Source organism: Myotis nattereri (assembly GCF_964212035.1).
Source record: "Myotis nattereri genome assembly, chromosome: 7".
NCBI classification, from domain to species: Eukaryota; Metazoa; Chordata; class Mammalia; order Chiroptera; family Vespertilionidae; genus Myotis; species Myotis nattereri.
In genome coordinates, this window is record NC_138082.1 from 10,698,966 (window position 1) to 10,719,122 (window position 20,157).

The 20,157-nt window shown below is 41.5% G+C and overlaps 1 protein-coding gene across 1 annotated transcript in view; it reads left to right on the plus strand.

Moving 5' to 3' along the window:
- FAM117B (family with sequence similarity 117 member B) overlaps positions 1 to 20,157 on the plus strand; it is an 88,436-nt gene that overhangs the window by 51,458 nt on the left and 16,821 nt on the right. The window contains exons 3-6 of the mRNA XM_081096160.1: positions 8,721 to 8,813; positions 11,341 to 11,454; positions 15,883 to 16,026; positions 17,710 to 17,935. Coding sequence (XP_080952286.1) covers positions 8,721 to 8,813; positions 11,341 to 11,454; positions 15,883 to 16,026; positions 17,710 to 17,935 — 577 coding nt within the window. The remainder of the gene's footprint in view (positions 1 to 8,720; positions 8,814 to 11,340; positions 11,455 to 15,882; positions 16,027 to 17,709; positions 17,936 to 20,157) is intronic.

Below are 20,157 nucleotides of genomic sequence, written 5' to 3' on the forward strand. Positions count from 1 at the left end.
TTCCAGATAAATTTTTGGAGAGTTCGTCTAATTTGTAATTCTTAATCGCTTTGCCGGGGTCCAACCCCAGCAGGTCCAGGGGTTCCCAAAGGTGTAGATGGAGTCGGTGAAGAAGGAATGACACCGAGACAGCGTTCAGTTGATCAGCAGCCTAGCCAGGATCTCCAGCCAAGTTCTGGTCTCGATCTCCAGAGAGGTTCTGCTGTTTATTGTTTTGTTACATCCGTATTTATCCCAGTTGATTTTAATCCTGTCAATTTCTATTACAAAGGTTAGGGTGTTTCTTATCTCCATTCCAGGGAGTAAAGATTATGTAGCTTAAGCATGATTGTTTGTAGTGATTAACTACCCGCCTGGCACTTAGTTAAGGAGTTTCATCCCCTCCCTAACTTCAGGGAAAAATTCCTACCTGGGGAAACAACCTTTCTAGGAGAGGCATCCCCTCCCTGACTTCAGGGAAAAGTTCCTACCTGGGGAAACAACCTTTCTCGGAGAGGTGACCTTGGTTAAAACACACAGCGCTAAGGGGAGCAAACATATTAAGACCAGTATGCTATATACGCCAGGTCCCTTGAAACATATGCTGTGCAGATGTTTCTATCCTGCAGCGACTGTGTCAAGCAGGAAGGATGGACCGGCTTCCGGCAAATTCCCCCTTTTTTATTTTTTAAATGATAGCGCATGCAAATCGGTGGCCACCTCTCAGATTGGGCCCTTTAAAACTCGGAAGAAGACTGGCAAGCAATGACAGTGAGCATAACTATAAACATAGTGGATGGAGCACACAAGAAGCCCCATTCCTGTATAAGGTTGCCAGCCTCTTCAGTCAAGGGATTTCAGCTGTCCTCAAGTTGTTGGTTTGATTGTCTTTGTTGGTCTGGCTAGCGGGCGGCGTCATGGGCGACGGGCTTCCTGAAGTGTCAGTGAGTTGAAGGGCTGCATCAAAGGGTCCATCAGGGCCGTGGTTGATGGTGGTGTCGGTGTCCGAGGAGGAGTAAGCTGTGCCCTCTGGATCCAGCTGATATGGAAAATGGAGGGTAGTAGAAAAAGAAGAGAAAGCAAAAGAACTACAAGGCATGGAAGTGTTTAGAAAAAAGAGGGAGAAGAAAGGGAAGAAGGCAGCATCCTGACACAGCCCTTTCCTTCAGCTTCCCCTTTCCCTGTGGTCCCAGGTAGAAATGGGAAACAAGTCCTGTTGCAGTGAGAGGGCAGCTGCTGTCAGCCAGTCTCTGTCTTTACCTGGGTCCCGATCTGAGCTGGGCATGGGAAGCAGGAAGCAGCCATGGGGACAGGAGACCTTCCTCAGAAGGGGCGAGTGTTCAAGCCCCTGCACCATTGGGGAGGGGGGTCTGTGCCCCACCTTTGTTGCACCCCAAGTTTTCTCCTACTGGCCCCCGACTGTGCCTGTCTTAGGTTGCCCCACCCTGTGGAGTCTTACCCGTCGTTGACTACCAGCCATCTCTGGGCCAAGTAGGGTGATGTGAGGTTCAGTTTTGTCTCCTTGGTAGCCTATGCCCCTGTGGCCTCCATGCCCAGCAACTGCCTTGGGATCCCCTTGCCTGGTGGCGGGGCTCTGGCATTGATCATAGGGAACTCAGGTTTCTTCTCTAGAGAGGGCCCAGCTTACGCCATTGGGCCAGAGACAGATCCATGGTACCAGCCACCATGAGGCTTCAACCTCAGCATGAACAGAGAGCTCAGGCAACAGCTATGGGCAATTGGATTATAAGAAGAGGGTCCCTCTTGGCACAAGGGTAAAAGGTGCCAATACAGGACAAAGGAGAGTCCTGGAACAGGGCTTTCTCAGCCCAGGATGTCAGGCTCTTGGCACAAGACAACTCCATGTATGGGGCATATACCAAACACCCCTAGTCACGGCATAAAAGGGAGGTGCCCTTCCTGGAACAGTAGGGTAGGGAGATTCTAGAAAAGGCTGTGTTCAGGAAAGAAGGAGAAAGGCCAAAGAACCAGCAAACAAGTAGTTAGATTTTTTAAAAAAGGAAAAAGGAAAGGAGATGTGGGGCAAAGCTGGGACATGTGGAAAGACAAAACGGAGGCACATGTGATCCTCCCAATGGACAGATTGTTCCAGCTCAGGGCTGCACATCTGCTGCAGACGGGCACTGGTCAGGTGTGCTATGATGAGGCAGAGATGGCGGGCGGTGAGACATAAGGTCGGACTAGACGGTCTGGAATCCACACAGGTGAGTCTGCGTCCTGTGGAAATATACAAGCATATCCTCTCCCCTGGGTTAAAAGTACATCAGGTCCCTTCCAGGCTCCTGTAAGCAAGTCTCTCCATTTGACGAGTGCTTTAGGTTTAGTTAGATCAGGGTTCCAATGCCTGTACATCGGGGAATTTCCCTCAGAATCTACATTTAGTATATTAATTACAAATAGAGTATGTTGTAGAACATGATGAGGAGAGGAATATTTAAACTCATTTTCTTGTAATATTTTGTAACAGGAGTAAATCAAACACCTCTGGGGCTATGTAATAGAACTCCCATTTGAGATAAGATATCTCTTCCCCATAATGTAAAGGGGAGAGTCGTAATTACATAGGGACAGAATGTTCCTGAATGTTGATCTTCATCAGCACAAGTTAAAATCTGAGAACTCTTTTTTACATTAGATGCCTTGCCTAGTCCTACTAGGGAAGTGGAGGTGGTGTGCGTGGGCCATGAAGAGGGCCAATCCTTCTCTGCTATGCAGGAAACATCTGCTCCTGTATCCAATAAACCTTCAATTGGTTTTCCCTGAATTTGTAAAATTTTTGTAGGTCTAGTAGCATGGATTTCTTGTATCCAAAATGCTGCATCACTAGATCCAAAGCCTCCGGCCCCTCTAGCTTCCTGGGTAACAGCTGTCCCTATTTTATGTATTGGTAACAGGATTAATTGGGCAATTCTCTGGTTGGGCTGAATCTGTATAGTTGTGGTGGGTGGGGAAAGTAAAATCTGTATTTCTCCTGTGTAATCTGCATCAACAACTCCTGGGATGACTAAGATCCCCTGTAACGAGGTGGAGCTCCGTCCTAATATTAAACCTACAGTTCCCTCAGGCAGTGGCCCAGACACTCCTGTAGGAATGGCTGCTACTGGCGAGTCTGGGGTTAGTACTGCATGGGTGGTTGAGTGGAGGTCCAATCCTGCACTGCCTGGGGTTGCCCTGAAGAGGTCACTGACTGATCGAAATTTGCAAAGGGGTTGAAGGTTGATGCCCCTATTATTGCAGGGGCCTGGGGCTGGCCCCTTCTCAAGTTTCCCGATTGAGGTGATGGGATATAACCTCCTTGGGAGCTATTTGTAGAGTTTAAAGGCCGACCATTTCTATGGTATTTTGATCTACATTCCTTTGCCCAATGGAATCCTTTCTGACATCGGGGACAAACGGTTTTTGGAGGATTAATATTATTCCCTAATGTATTTCCAGGCTGTCGAGGAGCTTGCCATCTGGCCTGAGTATTATTATTTTTATTTGGGCATTCTCTGCTAAAGTGCCCAGATAAGCCACAAGAGTAGCAGTTCATATTTCTTTTATTACCTGTAGTATTGCTGGCTTGTCCTATAGCCTGTACATATTGAGGGTATGTCTCCCCTTTGAGAGCTGCAGCTATAGCTACACCCTGTATAAATGCTGGACTTACATCAGCACACTGTTTTATAAAATCATTTATAGTTCCTGTTCTGCGAATCGGCCTTAATAAAGCCTGACAGGTATTATTAGCATTTTCAAAAGCCAGTTGTTTGATTAGGATATCGGCTGCCTCTTTGTTATTGATTACTCTCTTGACTGCCTGCATGAGGCGAGAAAGGAAATCCTGATATGGTTCCTCGACCTTCTGTTTAACCTCTGTAAGGGTGGTGGTTTTTCCTGCTGTATAAGGTAGGGATTTCCAGGCACTTACTGCACAACTGGTTACTTTGGTAAGTGCCTCTGTGGGCATATTCATTTGCTCCTCAGCCGTGTTAAAATCACCTTCTCCTAATATCATGTCTAGGGTTATTCTTTTTCTGTTTTTTTCGCTAGTGGCTACAGCTTTCTTAGCAAGATCTTCATATTCAGTTTTCCATAATAAGTAATCGCCTCCTGAGAGACAGGATTTACAAACCTGTGACCAATCATAAGGAGTCATCCATTTACTGGCTAGGGTTTCTACCAAGGTTTGTGTGTAAGGAGCTAGAGGTCCATATTCAGAGCAGGCCAATTTTAATTCTTTAAGTACTTTGTAAGGTATAGGCTCCAAGGTGGGGTTTCTATTCCAACCAGACTCATTCTCATATGTAACTGGGAAGCAGAGTGAGAATTCAAGATCTCCATTAGCTTCAGCTTCTCTTATCGCCCTTTGAAATTTAGACATGGAGCTCATAGGAGCCACAGGACCTGGTTTAGGCTTCCTTTCTAATTTGGGGAGCCTGTTTTGAATGGGAGGGCCATTCTCCTCTCTACTGACTGGAAAGGACCAACGGTCATGTTTATGATATTTATTCTCCTCCCGATCAGTAGGCATAGCTAAATTGCTTTTAGATTGAGCTGAAGACAATGATGATGTGTCCTCTCTGGGTGGAGCCGAGGGACTATTTAAATTTTGAGAAAGTTCAACCGTTTTTGCCTCTGGTGCCAAGGTGTCACAGATTGAATCCCAGAGGGAAAGGAAACATGGCAGGACCTTCTCAGATTCATGGTGTTTCTTTAATTGCTTTCCTACTTCAACCCAAGTTTTTAAATTAACAGTTCCATCCTCTGGAAGCCATTGACATACTTCTTCTATAAAACTTTCTGTCTCACTCGGAAAAACCTCAACTCCAATTCTGCTAGTAAGCATATGCGTTAAAAGATTAATACAGAGTCTTTTTTCTTTAGACTCAGTATGACCCATATTGTCAATCTAAGTTCTGTACTAACTACCCGCTTACCCTACTTATCCTCTATAGGGGGGGGGGGGGTCTGAAGCACCCTATGGTGCAGTCCTATCCGTCCCAAGTACGGGGGGACTTACCTAAGGGAATCCTGTTCGGGCGCCAGATGCCGGGGTCCAACCCCAGCAGGTCCAGGGGTTCCCAAAGGTGTAGACGGAGTCGGTGAAGAAGGAATGACACCGAGACAGCGTTCAGTTGATCAGCAGCCTAGCCAGGATCTCCAGCCAAGTTCTGGTCTCGATCTCCAGAGAGGTTCTGCTGTTTATTGTTTTGTTACATCCGTATTTATCCCAGTTGATTTTAATCCTGTCAATTTCTATTACAAAGGTTAGGGTGTTTCTTATCTCCATTCCAGGGAGTAAAGATTATGTAGCTTAAGCATGATTGTTTGTAGTGATTAACTACCCGCCTGGCACTTAGTTAAGGAGTTTCATCCCCTCCCTAACTTCAGGGAAAAATTCCTACCTGGGGAAACAACCTTTCTAGGAGAGGCATCCCCTCCCTGACTTCAGGGAAAAGTTCCTACCTGGGGAAACAACCTTTCTCGGAGAGGTGACCTTGGTTAAAACACACAGCGCTAAGGGGAGCAAACATATTAAGACCAGTATGCTATATACGCCAGGTCCCTTGAAACATATGCTGTGCAGATGTTTCTATCCTGCAGCGACTGTGTCAAGCAGGAAGGATGGACCGGCTTCCGGCATCGCTTCACGTTTTTCACCCACTTCTCCAATCCCCTCCCCTCTGGCAACCATTATTCTGTTCTCTACTAGTTGTTTCAATTTATGTTTTTGTTTTTGTTTTTTATATTCCATATATAAGTGAAATCATATGGTATTTATCTTTCCCTGACTGACTTATTTCACTGAGCATAGTATCCCTCAATGTCAAGAATTGTGTTATGGGGTGTTAATTCCCCCACATTTGCAGTTTTGAGCACCCACAAATGATCATCAGCTTCTCACAGGTGTCCCAACCACGTCATGTAAAAGCCTTAATTAGTAAAACAATGTGAAACACATACAGTGCAACTAAAGTTTGGTTCCGTTGCCTTGTAATCTCTAAGGGGGGAGGGGAGCAGGGGGAGTGGGCTGAGAAAATGTGAGACAGGACAGAAGAGGTGACTGATACAAGCAGGTTTTTAAAATTTATTTTATGAGTAAACACATAAAATATATGTAATTTTTTTCATAGAAAATCAATTTTTTTCATAGAAAATCTTCGATATGCCATTGTGTTCAGTAACTGTTTAACATACAGTGACACCTATTCAAATACAGAAAACTATTCAAATACAGACATTCACAAGCATCAAGTTTCAACTCTTTAATGCTGTCTAAGGAGAAATTCCTGTGAAATTCTATGTTGCGCACCTTCACTCCATTCTGAATTAAAAACCCAGTGTCTGATGTGCAGCTGTTCACCGGCAGTAACAGCTGTTCATCTGTTGGGACCGTTACCCTAACCCACCACTTTGGAAGATAAGGCAAACTCAGTATGGAACCTTGCAAGTAAACTATTGATGTGGGAAGCTTGACTCTGATGTACTTATCCCATGTAGCTTCCCCATACTTAAAGTCAGCCTCACATGAAATCTCTCTATTGCATTGTAATCTGAAAGTCTTAATTCCTCCAGTTTTTGTTACTCTCCTTTAATCTCCAAATTAAAGTATGCATAAGAAATTATACCAAGTAAATTCCTGTAACCAAGTTAATTTCATTATTCTAAAACCATAGTTACATAATTTCTGCTTATTTTATTAAGAGTATATTCAGCCCTAGCCGGTTTGGCTCAGAGGATAGAGCATCGGCCTGCGGACTGAAAGGTCCCAGGTTTGATTCCGGCCAAGGGCATGTACCTTGGTTGCGGGCACATCTCTAATAGGAGGTGTGCAGGAGGCAGCTGATTGATGTTTCTCTCTCATCAATGTTTCTAACTCTCTATCCCTCTCCTTTCCTCTCTGTGAAAAATCAATAAAATATATTAAAAAAAAAAGTATATTCAGATGAATCAGTCCTTTTTCATATAAAAATTATACATGGTAAACACTAATTAGAAATCAAATGTTGAATTTTACTTGTAAAAGGTTTGCTTTTGAAAGTTATCTTTTATAGCCATTATTTCTACAAAAATGCAATTTTCCCTGGTTGACTTGTATAGATCTAAATATTACTGTATGCAGTTATATCCATTAAGTCTTTTATTTTGTTTTGTTTTGCTGCTATTCATATTTAAAGTTTATATAAAGCAAAAATAGTTGAGCTCATTGTCCTTTGTCTTAGATTAGTTTATTATATTGCTAATTTGGTTTTCCAGCAAACTTTGCAAATTAACTATGCAGGCTCTGAACTGATAAAAGAGCATATAGAAATGTTCTCTGTTATATAGACTATCATGTCCCCTACAAATAAAGATAGTTAAGCTTCTTGTTATTTATTTGTTTGTTTGTTTTGTTGTTTCAGTCTTCTTGTTTTATAGTCCTTATAACTTTAATGTCTTATTTTGTCATATTAATTCTTAATAAGATTGGAACATTCACTACAATGATTAATACAAATGGTGAGCACAGGCAGACATCCCAACCTTCTTCCCAGCCTTAGAAGAAAAGCCAAAAAAGTCACCATTTAGTAGGATGTTAGCTGTTGCTTTTAAATTCTCTTTATGAAATTGAGAAGGTGCCTTTTCATTTCTAGTTTATTGGACATTTTTGCCTCAAAAAGGTGCTGAATGTTTCAAATGTTTTATTTCTACCTATAGAGATAAATATGGTTTTCTCTTATATTCTGTTACCGTGGTGAATTATAATGCTAGATTTTTAAATTTAAAATAAATCTTTCTTATCTGGGATAAACCCAGATAGTCACCATATAGTAACCTTTCTATACACTCTTTTTGTTCTTACCTTTTAAGGTGGAAGCTTAGATTACTACTGATTTTAAACATTCCTTGTTGTTATTTGATGTAAATATTTGAACTTTGAGGTTTCTCTTGTACATTTTGAAGTATCTCACATAGTTTAATATGTTACGTTTTCATTATCATTAGGTTCAAAATATTTTCTAATCTTTTAAATCTTTCACTGACGAGTTAATTTCTTTAGAATTGTGTTGATTACTTTTCAAATATTTGGATACATATTTTCTTGATGTCTTACTATTACTGAGTTCAAATTCAATTCCATGTGATCAGAGAATATACTCAGTGATTTGAATCCTCTGATATTTACTGAGACATCTCTATGGTCTAGCTCTAGCATATGGTCTATGATGATAAATGTTTCGTGCATGTTGGGATAAAGAATCCATATGTTCAGAATTTGTAAGGTGTAATGTTCAATGAGTATATATTGGGTCACATTGGTTATAGTGTTCAAAACTTCTATCTATCTCCTTATTGGTTTTTTAAAATATTTTTTTTCTGACAGAGAGGAAGGAAGAGGGAGAGAAAGAAACATCAACTTTCAAATATACTATACAGCTGTGGGAATTAATAACCTTTATGTTGTACATTACATCTCCAGTACTTATTTCTCTTATAAATGTATGTTTGTACCTTTTGTGCAGCTTCATCTAAGTCCCCTACCAACCTATCCCCTGGCTCTGATAACTACGAATCTGATCTCTTTTGTATGTTTGTTTTTTTTTAGAATCCACATACAGTATTTGTCTTTCTCTGTCTCACTTTTTTCATTTAGCATAATGCCCTGAAGGTCCATCCATGTTGTGGCAAATGTGGTATACATTATTGTTAAATGATTCTTTCATTAAAATTTCCCTTCCCCCTTTTTCTCATTATAGACAGAGAGTGCATGGGCCGAAGAATATTCTGAAAAGAAGAAAGGGTCTCACAAGCGTTCAGCATCCTGGGGCAGTACAGATCAACTTAAGGAGGTCAGGAAAATGATTCCAAGAAAGTGGGTGTGGAAACTTGATTCCTTCGTTGGCTAGTTCCTTGAAATTGTGGGCAGCAGAGATTTGTCAGTTTCCATTGAGTGTGGGGTTTGTGTGTTTGTTTTTATCTTAGTTCTGTTTACTTGAGAATTAACAACAGAAAAACACTTATGTTAATTGAATAAAGATTTGAATGGAGAAATGTACACATTACTTATCAGATAGTGTATTTTTCCTTTTTAAAAAAAGAGCATCTATACCTATTAATATATAAATATCAAATACATAAATTTTAGTGACATAACAAATTCACATATATTATTTCTGTATATTACGGTAGTGATTCTACTATTTAGTAACCCAGTAGAACTAAGTTGATTTTGCCCCTGTGCTATGATTACCTGATTACCATTTTCTGTCTACAATTATAACATTTTCATTTTACATATAATGTAGAAAAAAAGACCAGGAAAATTCAGTCCAGAAATAACATGGGATATTGATTAAAATTTTATTTGGTATTTTTAAAGATTATATCTGTGAGTGCATTTTGTGACTTGAATTGATATTCAAATAGTTTAGTTTTTGGAGCTGTTGAAGGTCACAAGTTTGATAAAGAAATCTAAATAAAATGTGATTTATGAGGGCAATGAGAGAATAACTATGAATTTTTAATTCTTTGTGAAAGTTGTAATATAATTTATTCTGAACGCTGAAAACTTCACTTCTTTAGTACTTGGAATATCTCTTTATATATACATGTGTATCCTCCTATCTAATAAAAGAGAAATATGGTAATTGGCGTACGACCGCTACCCTTACCATTGGCTAATCAGGGCGATATGCAAAGTAACTGCCAGCCAAGATGGCGGCCGGCAGCCAGGCAGCTTGAAACTAACATGAGGCTTGCTTGCTTCAGTGATGGAGGACTGCAACGTTCCCTGCCTGCCTTGCCGGCCTCTGAGCCTGCAGTTTCAAACATTGTAACAAATATAGAAGCTAAAAAAAAACCCAGAAACCAGCTTTCAGCCGGCTGGGATCTCAGAGCTGGAGTTGATACAGAGTTTCGATTATAGAACTTACACAAACCAGATACCTGTTTTCAGCAGCTGAGGCCTCAGAGCTGGAGCCAAGCCTCAGAGCTAAAGCAGGCCCAGAATAAAAAAAAAAAAAAAAAAAAAAAAAGGAGCAGTTGGGAGCTTCAGTCCCACCCTGAAAACAGCCCTCAGCCCCTCACCCAGGCTGCCCAGGCACCCCAGTGGGGACCCCCACCCTGATCCAGGACACCCTTCAGGGCAAACAGGCCAGCCCCCACCCATGCACCAGACCTCTATTCTATATAGTAAAAGGGTAATATGCCTCCCAGCATTGGGATCAGCGGAGCTGAGAGGCCTCCCGGCACCGGGATCAGTGTGACAGGGGGCAGCGCCCAAACCCCCTGATCGCCCTGCGGCTCTGTGTGTGACAGGGGGCGGGGCCACAACCTCCCTATCGGCCCTGCTCTGTTCGTGACAGTTGAAGGCGCCCCAACCCCCTGATCAGCCCTGCTCTGTGCCTGATAGTGGGGAGCTCCCTGACCCCCTGATCACCCTGCGGCTCTGTGTGTGACAGGGTGCGGCGCCCCAACCCTCCCCTCCCCCCCACGGGCCCTGCTCTGTGTGTGATGGGGTAGAGCCATAACCTCCCCATCGGCCCTGCCCTGAGTGTGAGAGTGGCAGCGCCCCAACCCCCTGATCAGCCCAGCTCTGTGGGTGATAGAGGGCGGCGCCCCAACCCCCTGATCCGCCCTGCTCTGTGTGTGACAGGGGGCGGTGCGCCAACTCCCCTATTGGCCCTACTTTGTGCGTGACGGGGGAGCTCCCAACCCCCTGATGGGCCCTGCTCTGTGCGTGACGGGGGGGGGGGGGAGCTCCCCAACCCCCTGATCGACCCTGCTCTGTGAGACGGGGGAGCTCCCCAACCCCCTGATTGGCCCTGCTCTGTGCGTGACGGGGCAACGTCCCAACCCCCTGATTGGCCCTGCTCTGTGCATGACGGGGTGGTGCCACAACCTCCCCATTGACCCTGCCTTGAGTGTGACAGGGGGCGGTGCCCCAACCCCCCAATCGGCCTTACCCTGAGCGTGACTGAGGGTGGCATCGCAACCTCCCAATCCGCCCTGCTCTGTGCATGACAGGGGGCAGCGCCCCAACTCCCCAATTGGCCCTGCTCTGAGCCTGACCAGGGGCTGCACCTAGGGATTGGGCCTGTCCTCTGCCACCCGGGAGCAGGCCTAAGCCAGCAGGTTGTTATCTCCCATGGGGTCCCAGAGTGCGAGAGGGCACAGGCCAGGCTGAGGGACCCCCCCCTCCCCCCCGAGTGCACAAATTTTTGTGCACCGGGCCTCTAGTATATAATAAGATTTTGTTATACAGTCTAAAAATTCAAAACTTTTATTAAGACTGAATTTTTCTGGTTCTTATTAAGCAACGATGTTTTATATAGTATGGGAAACACTCTGATGCATGTATTATTTTCCCCTTTGCAGATTGCAAAATTACGCCAGCAATTGCAGAGAAGTAAGCATAGCAGTCGACATCATCGAGATAAAGAAAGACAGTCACCATTCCATGGCAACCATTCAGCCATTAACCAGTGTCAGGTAGGAGCACAGATAACACAAAATGCAGACAAGATCTTTTTATTTTGCAGGTGATTTGTTATTTTATAGGTGACTATGGGACAAAATAGCCAAAAACACATTTGAAACTGATTAATACTGAATCATAACCTTCATAAAAATAAACCGAAAAAAAGAACTAGAATATTAAATTGACAAAATGGTATTTTCCTTTGGTGATCTGTGATAAGACTTCTAAGAGACATAGCTAATTTTTCATATTTTGACTTAACATACTTTGTATCTATCAATTTAGTATGTTGGAGGCAGAATAATAGAGATACGCACTGGCTGTGGAATCAGACCTTGGACAGGTAACCTGCTCTAAGTCTCGGTTTCCTCATCTGAGGATTGAGGATAATAATGGTACCTGTCTCATAAAGTCATTTACTAGGGGAAACGTTTAGCTGCTCTGGTTCCTTAATAGAATCCTATAAACTACTCGATGGCTCGCACCGGGAACATTTCTCTTTAACTGAATTGAAATTGGATGGGGTCCCTAGGCAAGGAGAAACAAGAGAAAGTTTGCCAACACCTTTTCTAGGTTGATACCTTCTGATGATTGTCAAGTATATTCGGATTGTTTTCAAGAGAAAGTATAGGTAGAGGTATATATTTTTTCAAACTAATTTTGTCCTAAAATATTGGTACATGGGTCAAATTTGATTTCATAAATTTAAAGTTTGGTTGTAATTTCCAACAGCTCGGCAGGGCAGGGTGATGGAGTCATGAGGGTGGGGTTAGTGCATTTATCCAGGCTGATGCAGTATGGAGGGGAGTGCTTGACCCAGGAAAGATGTCTTCTGTGAGTGTTATCTGAGAGGAACTTGGCATAGAGGCCCTGGCAGCGGTCCCTTCAGCTCTTTCCCTGGAGCCTCACTCCCTGTTTGTCCTCCCACATCTCCAGTTTGCTCTGATCTTCCCTCTCTCTGCTGGAGCCCAGACTAAGTGGCCACGAATGAGATTTTGTGTGCTGTTCCTTTAAGAGGGCACCTGGGTTTTGAGCAGAGTACTGTCTCTCCCTGGCAGACAGAATCCCCATTAATTTTCACAGCCAGATATTATATGGGCTCATCTACCCGCATGCACATGCGTTTGGTTGAGACCCCTTGCTCCTCAGGGGATAACTTTTGCAGCTGAGATGTCCCTCCAGATTCCCACCTGCTGTACATGGATGTGGGGCCAGCCCTTTTCATGTCTCTGCCCTTCCTATCAGTCTCAAAGTGGCTTCTTCTATAAATCCTTGTTTACAAGACTTCTGTTCAGCTAGTCTTCAGTTGGCTATTCAGGTGGAGTGTTCTGTAATTTAGTTGTAATTCCAATTTGGACCTGGGAGGAGGGTGAGTGTAACTTCCACCTACTCTACCTCATATTTTTTATTTTAGCCATTCGAATAGATGTGTAGTAGTATTGTACTTGATATAAATTTGCACTGTCACATTTTTCTAAGACTATTTGCTATATGTAAATCCTCTTTAATGAATGTGTATTCAGGTTTTTTGCCCATATATAAATTGGGCTGTTTGTTTTATTATATATTTGAGAGATCATTATATATTTTGGATACAAGTCCTTTGTTGGCTTTGTGAATTCCAAATATTTTCTCCCAGTCTGAATTAGTTTTTCATTCTCTTAACAGGGTCTTTCACAGAGAAAAAATTATTTTCAAATAATTTTGAAGAAGTCCAGTGTATCATTCTCCCCACCTCAGCTTTATAGCGATATAATTGATATTTAACATTGTGCATTTAAGTTATTCATTTTGATGACTTGATATATGTATAATATTGTAAAAATATTACCGCAATAAGGTTAGTTAAGACATCCATCATTTCACATAGTTACCTTTTTATTTCTTTTCTGGTGAGAACTTTTAAGATCTACTGTCTCAGCAAGTTCCAAGTATACAATACATTATTAACTATCATCATCATTAGATCCCCAAAGCATATTCATTTTATAACTAGAAGTTTGTATTCTTTGACCATGTTTACCCATTTCTCCTACCTATCTGTTCCTGGCAACCATCCATCTACTCCTGTTTCTATGAGGTGGGTTTTTTTTTGTTCTGTTTTTTTAAAGATTCCACGTACAAGTACCATCACACAGTATTTGTCTTTCTCTGACTTATTTCACTTAGCCTAATGTCTTCTAGGTTCATCCAAGTTGTTGCAATTGGCAGGATTTCCTCTTTCATGGCTGAATAATATTTCATTGTTTGTGTGTATAACCCTATTTTTTTAAAATATATTTTATTGATTTTTTACAGAGAGGAAGGGAGAGGGACAGAGAGTTAGAAACATCAATGAGAGAGAAACATCGATCAGCTGCCTCCTGTACACTCCCTACTGGGGATGTGCCCGCAACCAAGGTACATGCCCTTGACCAGAATTGAACCTGGGACCCTTGAGTCCGCAGGTCGACGCTCTATCCACTAAGCCAAACCGGTTAGGACTATAACCCTATTTTTTATCCATTTATTTGTTAGCAGACACGTTGTTAACATGTCTTGGCTCTCAGAAATAATGCTGCAGTGAACACGAAGTGCAGATACTGTGAGGAGTAAAAAATGTTTTTGCCGATTAATTTAGCAGTATGAATCAAAGTCCTGAAAATCTTTCCTGTACATTGAGCCAATAGTCCCTCCAGCCCCAGAATTTATCCTAAGGAAATATTTATATTTGTATGCAATATTTATCTAAGAGGATGTTCATAGTGGCATTTTTTTTTTGAGTAGTGAAAAATTGGAAACTATTTGTCCAATAGCAAAGCATTTATTTCTTAATACATTTATACAACAAAATACCATTCAGCTATGAATGTTATTTGGTAAATAATAATTTTAAAGCATAGGAAGATGTTAGAGATAGAGGAAATGAAAAAAAAAAATAACACGTTACAATCTGAGGTGGTTGTGTTCCCCTATTACATGAGGAAAGTGGGGCAGAGGGGCTCAGCAGTAAGCAGTGAAGAAGCGCTGCCTCGGCACTCCAGATTGAAGCTTCCCCTTAGATCTTTCTCACCAGTTCCTTGCCTGTTCCGAGGATTGTTAATGCGTTATGCTTAATTTTTAAAAATATCAATTATAATGGTGAGCAGGAATAAAAGACGAGGAATACAGGTTTAACACTAAGTTCTCTGTCAGAGGATAGGGTTGTCCATTGAATGAAACTAGTGATAATTGATCAAAGGCCCTGTTACCTTTTTGCTTACCCACCTTCCTCAGAAAGACAAGTTTTTCAAAGAAACCTCCAAGTGAATGGTAGGTTAATCACATTTCTTTACCAGGCAGCAGGGCAATTTACAAGAGATCTCAGGCACACTGTTGCATTGAACTTTGGCGGATATTTTTGCAGTTCTTTTTTTTTAATCCTCACCCAAGATATGTTTTTATTGATTTTAGAGAGAGAGGAACATTGATTGGTTGTCCCCTGTACTCTCCCCCACTGGGTTTTGAACCCGCAACCTAGATATGTGCCCTGACTGGGAATCGAACCCACAACCTTTTCAGTGTATGGGACAACGCTCCAAGCAGCTGAGCCATCCAGTCAGGGCCTAGGCAATTCTTGTCTCATATTTAATTTTGAGTATTTTGTCAAGAAATCAAGTAATATCCTGTAATTATGTTATCAGTTACTTCTTTTCAAAAGCAATAACTGTCAGTGAAAAAAAAATGGTTTTTTAAGTTAGAGATAGGCTTTGGAAAAAAAAGAAAATAAATCATATCATTTTCATTCCTGAACAAAACATTAAAATCATTACAATGGAAGTATAAGTAAATTTTACAGGAACCTTATTCTCATCGCAGTCTTGCTATAAATACAGTTAATTGTGTCACTAGAGGACTTTAAAGTTATGTCTGAAATTAGAACTCTGTTACAATCATAAAATAATTTCTGAGATTGAAATTCTTTTAGTATTCTTTTATCCGTTTTCCCTTTATAGTTCCTCATAGATGTGAATATACTTCTGAAAGTCTATCTTGATTGTCTGGGTTTTTATCTTTAAATTGTATTTAATGTACAGTATACTGAGAAGGAGATTTGGTCACTCACACTTTTTACGAGGCCTATAGACTGTATTTTTTTTTTTAAAATATATTTTATTGATTTTTTACAGAGAGGAAGGGAGAGAGACAGAGAGTTAGAAACATCGATGAGAGAGAAACATTGATCAGCCGCCTCCTGCACATCCCCCACTGGGGATATGCCTGCAACCCAGGTACATGCCCTTGACCGGAATCAACCCCGGGACCCTTCAGTCCGCAGGCCGACGCTCTATCCACTGAGCCAAACCGGTTTCGGCAAGACTGTATTTTTATTTTATTTTAGAGTTACTCATGTCGACTAAAAGTATGTTTCAAATGAGTGTTAAACCTCTCTTCTCCCTGCTTTATTTCCTCTTCTCAAGGCTCCTGTTCCAAAGAGTACTCTTATTCCAGCAATTCCCATCACCAAATCAACAGGCTCGCGGTTCCGGAACAGTGTGGAAGGATTGAATCAGGAGATTGAAATAATAATTAAAGAGACAGGGGAAAAGGAAGAACAACTTATAGTAAGTAATCCTTACTCATTAACTCTTCTACCTATTAAAAAATTTACGATTTTGTTTTTCATATTTACTTAGGTTTCTTCCTTCTTGTTGAGAGAAAATGACAATTTTTATCTTTTGAAAAACTAAGTGAGTGAAAAGTTTTCATTTCTTTGCATGTCATAGAGAAAACTGATATGACTTAAATTTGGATCCTTGAACAGAAGCTATTTTTTATTTATCTGTATTTGAAAAGCACCAGACAGGTGGTGTAATTCTAATTATTATAACTCCATTTAAGAAAAGATTAGGCTACTAATTTGTTGGGGAGAGAGGGATATGACATCAGATTCTAAGCGTGAACTGTTTCTTCTTTTTTTAAATACTCTAGGACAGCCGTGGGCAAACTATGGCCCGCGGGCCGGATCCAGCCCATTTGAAATGAATAAAACTATTGAAAAAAAAGACCCGTACCCTTTTATGTAATGATGTTTACTTTGAATTTATATTAGTTCACACAAACACTCCATCCATGCTTTTGTTCCGGCCCTCCGGTCCAGTTTAAGAACCCATTGTGGCCCTCGAGTCAAAAAGTTTGCTCACCCCTGCTCTAGGATATGTTGAGAGAGAGAGAAGCATTGATCACTTGCCTCCCATATGCACTCGGACTGGGGATCAAAACCCACAACCTAGGTATGTGCCCTGACCCAGAATTGATCCAATGCATAAATTTTTGATGCACTACAATGCTCCAACCAAGCCATCTGGCCAGGGCTACCTGTTTATTGTTTGTCACTTACTATTTCAAAGGTTAATGAGAACATCATGAAGTGCAGTTCTTACCTATCATGCACATAAGACTGTGTACTCTTCTACTAACTTTAATACACATAAGAATGACTCATGTAAGACACAATGAGAAAATTTCTTGTTTGTATTTAAAACCATGTCACAGAGTATACTAAGCTTTTTTCTTCAGTGATTGAATTGAAGAGTTTTAAGTAGTATTTCATTGATGCTTAAGATTAAAGGTTCGTGTAGATTAGAGAAAACACAACTCCTCACATTCTCTTCTCCATGCTGCATGATAGGGAAACTTTCCCTCATGTAATAAATGTAAATGAGACACAGGTAAACAGGTTCCTGGTTTCCCTCAAAAGTAAACCCACAAGCTTTTTTAAATTGTTCCCCTTGATTCCCCTCTATAATTAGCACTGTTGTGATGAACTTTTTCCTCATGTAGCAGAGTTTCTTTGAAAAAACTCAGAATTGGCGGGGGGAGAAGGTACAGGGCCTAATATCAGGTATCTCAAGTTCCCACAATAGATAACCTTTTCTTCTGATAATGGAATTGAGTGTTACACCTAGAATTCTCATTTTACCATGGCCCCCTCTTCATAAATTTTAAAACTATTTAGCACATGATAAGTAACTTTAATTTATCATTCAGTAAGCATTGGCCACCTGTCAGGTGCCAGTTCCTGGAAAGAGTCTGTCCAGGCTGCTCGGTGTCCAGTGGGGGAGTCAGATTAGGCAGGGATGTCACTAATGGAGCAACACAAAGGCTTCTTTCTCATTAGGCTCATAAGAAGTGGATTTCTGACTTAGTCTTCTGGAACAACAGGGGAAGGTCAATATTGGGCACATTTCTGGGTGAGTTTCAAAATCAGTGATTAAATGCGCATATTTTTACAACTTTTATAACAGCCACAAGATATTCCAGATGGCCATCGTGCGCCTCCTCCCCTTGTACAGAGAAGTAGCAGCACACGCAGCATCGACACGCAGACTCCTGGTGGGGCAGACAGGGGGAGCAACAACAGCAGCCGCTCCCAGTCTGTGTCCCCCGCGTCATTCCTCACCATCTCCAATGAAGGCAGCGAAGAGAGCCCTTGTTCAGCTGATGACCTGCTTGTTGATCCCAGAGATAAAGGTATAGTACAGGAGGAATTTACCACCAGATGATAAGGGAATACCACCTGTGTTATCATTTATTCTATTTTCTAGCAGAACACACACACTTAAAACTGCACTAAGATAATTAGTTTGAGGTGTTTCCAAACAGATTTTTAAAAATTGGGAGTACAAAACAGTAGGTTTTATTGTGGTGTGTTCGGTGATGGTCAAGTTGGGTGGGTTTATGGGTTTTTATTCCTTTTTTTTATTCTTTGTGCTTGTTAATACAAGTGTCTTATTAATGAGAAACATTCTTTTGGGTATAAATGAGATGAACATTGGTCCTAAAGAGCACTTTATTCTCTGTCATTTAGTAGTAATGTTTTTACTACCCACTATTTTTTAATTAAATGTGAAACCTTTAAGTTAGTGTTTTTTAGGATCTATTCTTGTGATATTTCTAGGAGGAATAGAGCTGATTTATATCATGCAAAATGACTATTCAAGGGAAGCCTGGAGGGCTACTTACAGTATTAAACTACTTATGCAACTTGAAAAATAACGTGGTGACCTAAGCAATTTGAATATTAATTACTAGTATTCTTACCTTTTAAAACAAATAGGACCTTTCATAAGTCTGTATCAGGGCAATATTTTGGCCTGCGGAGATAGGGCCCCAACTTGTGCCCCCAACCTCACAGCCGCCTGGCATCCACCTTGGCCTGACGCCATCCCCTCATCTGTTCCACCATCCCGCCTGTGGGTGATCAATTGGGGCCAGAGCCCCATACCCCCCCCCCCCATGCTGCCGCTGGTTGCCATCTGTGGGGCAATCGGCGGGGTGTTCGGACCCCTACTCGCACCTGCCTTGGCCTGGTGCCGCCCGCTCACTTGCTCCACCATCCCACCGTGATCCCACTCTTGTCAGAGCCCTTTGGGGCCAGCAGCTCTGACACCTGCTATGTTCCATGCCACCCCCTGGTGGTCAGTGCACGTCATAGCGAGCGGTTGAACTCCCGGTCTCCTGCTTGAATGACCGCCTGAGGGGACAATTTGCATATTAGGCTTTTATTAATAGGATTCTACAGCTCAGTTCAGTAGTCATTTATTTAGGAGCTCATACAGTGTGTTGAACATCTTAAAATGTTTCATTGTTACAGCTGACCGTTAATACCAAACACCTAAGTTATTGAGACCATAGCACATGCAGAGAACATAAGGTTTTCTGAAGAAGTCACTTCAAACTATGGGCCATTGTAAAATGTTATTATTTGAAGCCTTTTATGCCAGCTTCTAGGTTAAATAAAGTACGACTGTTCCAAGCCAACACCCAGACCAATTAAATCACAGCCCCTGGGGGTTGTAGGAATAGGCACTAGGAGATGCTCCGTGATTCCAATGTGCACACAAGCTTGACACCCACTCAGTTACTTTGATTGGGCCATGTGTTTCTTGTCAGGAATCTGCATAATAATTCTTAAGTTTATTGTGAGGATTAAATGAGGTAGTGAATGCAAACCATTTAGCTTACTCTTGGTACTTAGGCTTAATCAAATGTACCCTCCAACATTTAAAACGTCGTGGCCATTAAAATCTGCCCTTTGACAGCATGTCATAAATTTTATGTCCTGCTGCATTTGATTTTAGGAGATTTATGACTGACTAGCTGCTCTGAATTTCTTTTGTAAGAAAACAGAGCCACTGTGCTACTCTTGGCAAGGAATTTGTAGCTTAGCGAACACAAGCTGAAAACTCAGAACACTTACGTAATGTATCAAGAAATTTTAAGTTAATACATATAAACCGAGGACATCAGCACTGAACAGGAATACCAGAGTAAGAAGTGTTCCCTTTGATATGATTAATTTGGAAAGGTTTTAAAAACTTTGAGCCAGACTTTGAAGGCAGTTGTGGGAAATAAGCAGAGGAAAATCTCTTAACACATGCATGGAGAAGTTCATAGGCAAAAGGTAGTCTGGTGTACAGTGCAGATGGCTCTGACATCCTGGAGCAGATATGGTAACTGGAGGAGCCGAGAAATCAACTGAGAAATTCTGAAGGGCAGCATAAGAGAGAATAATAAGCAAACAGTTACTTGTACTGGGAAGAATGGTAGTGCGATTGGAGTCTGTGCTGTGTATGGAATAAAAATAAATCAGAGACAGGCCTAGGAGGTGGTGATTATAAGTGAAAAGGACATGAAAATCTTTGATTTATTTATGCATTTATTTAACAAACATTATCTTCCCTTTACCAGGA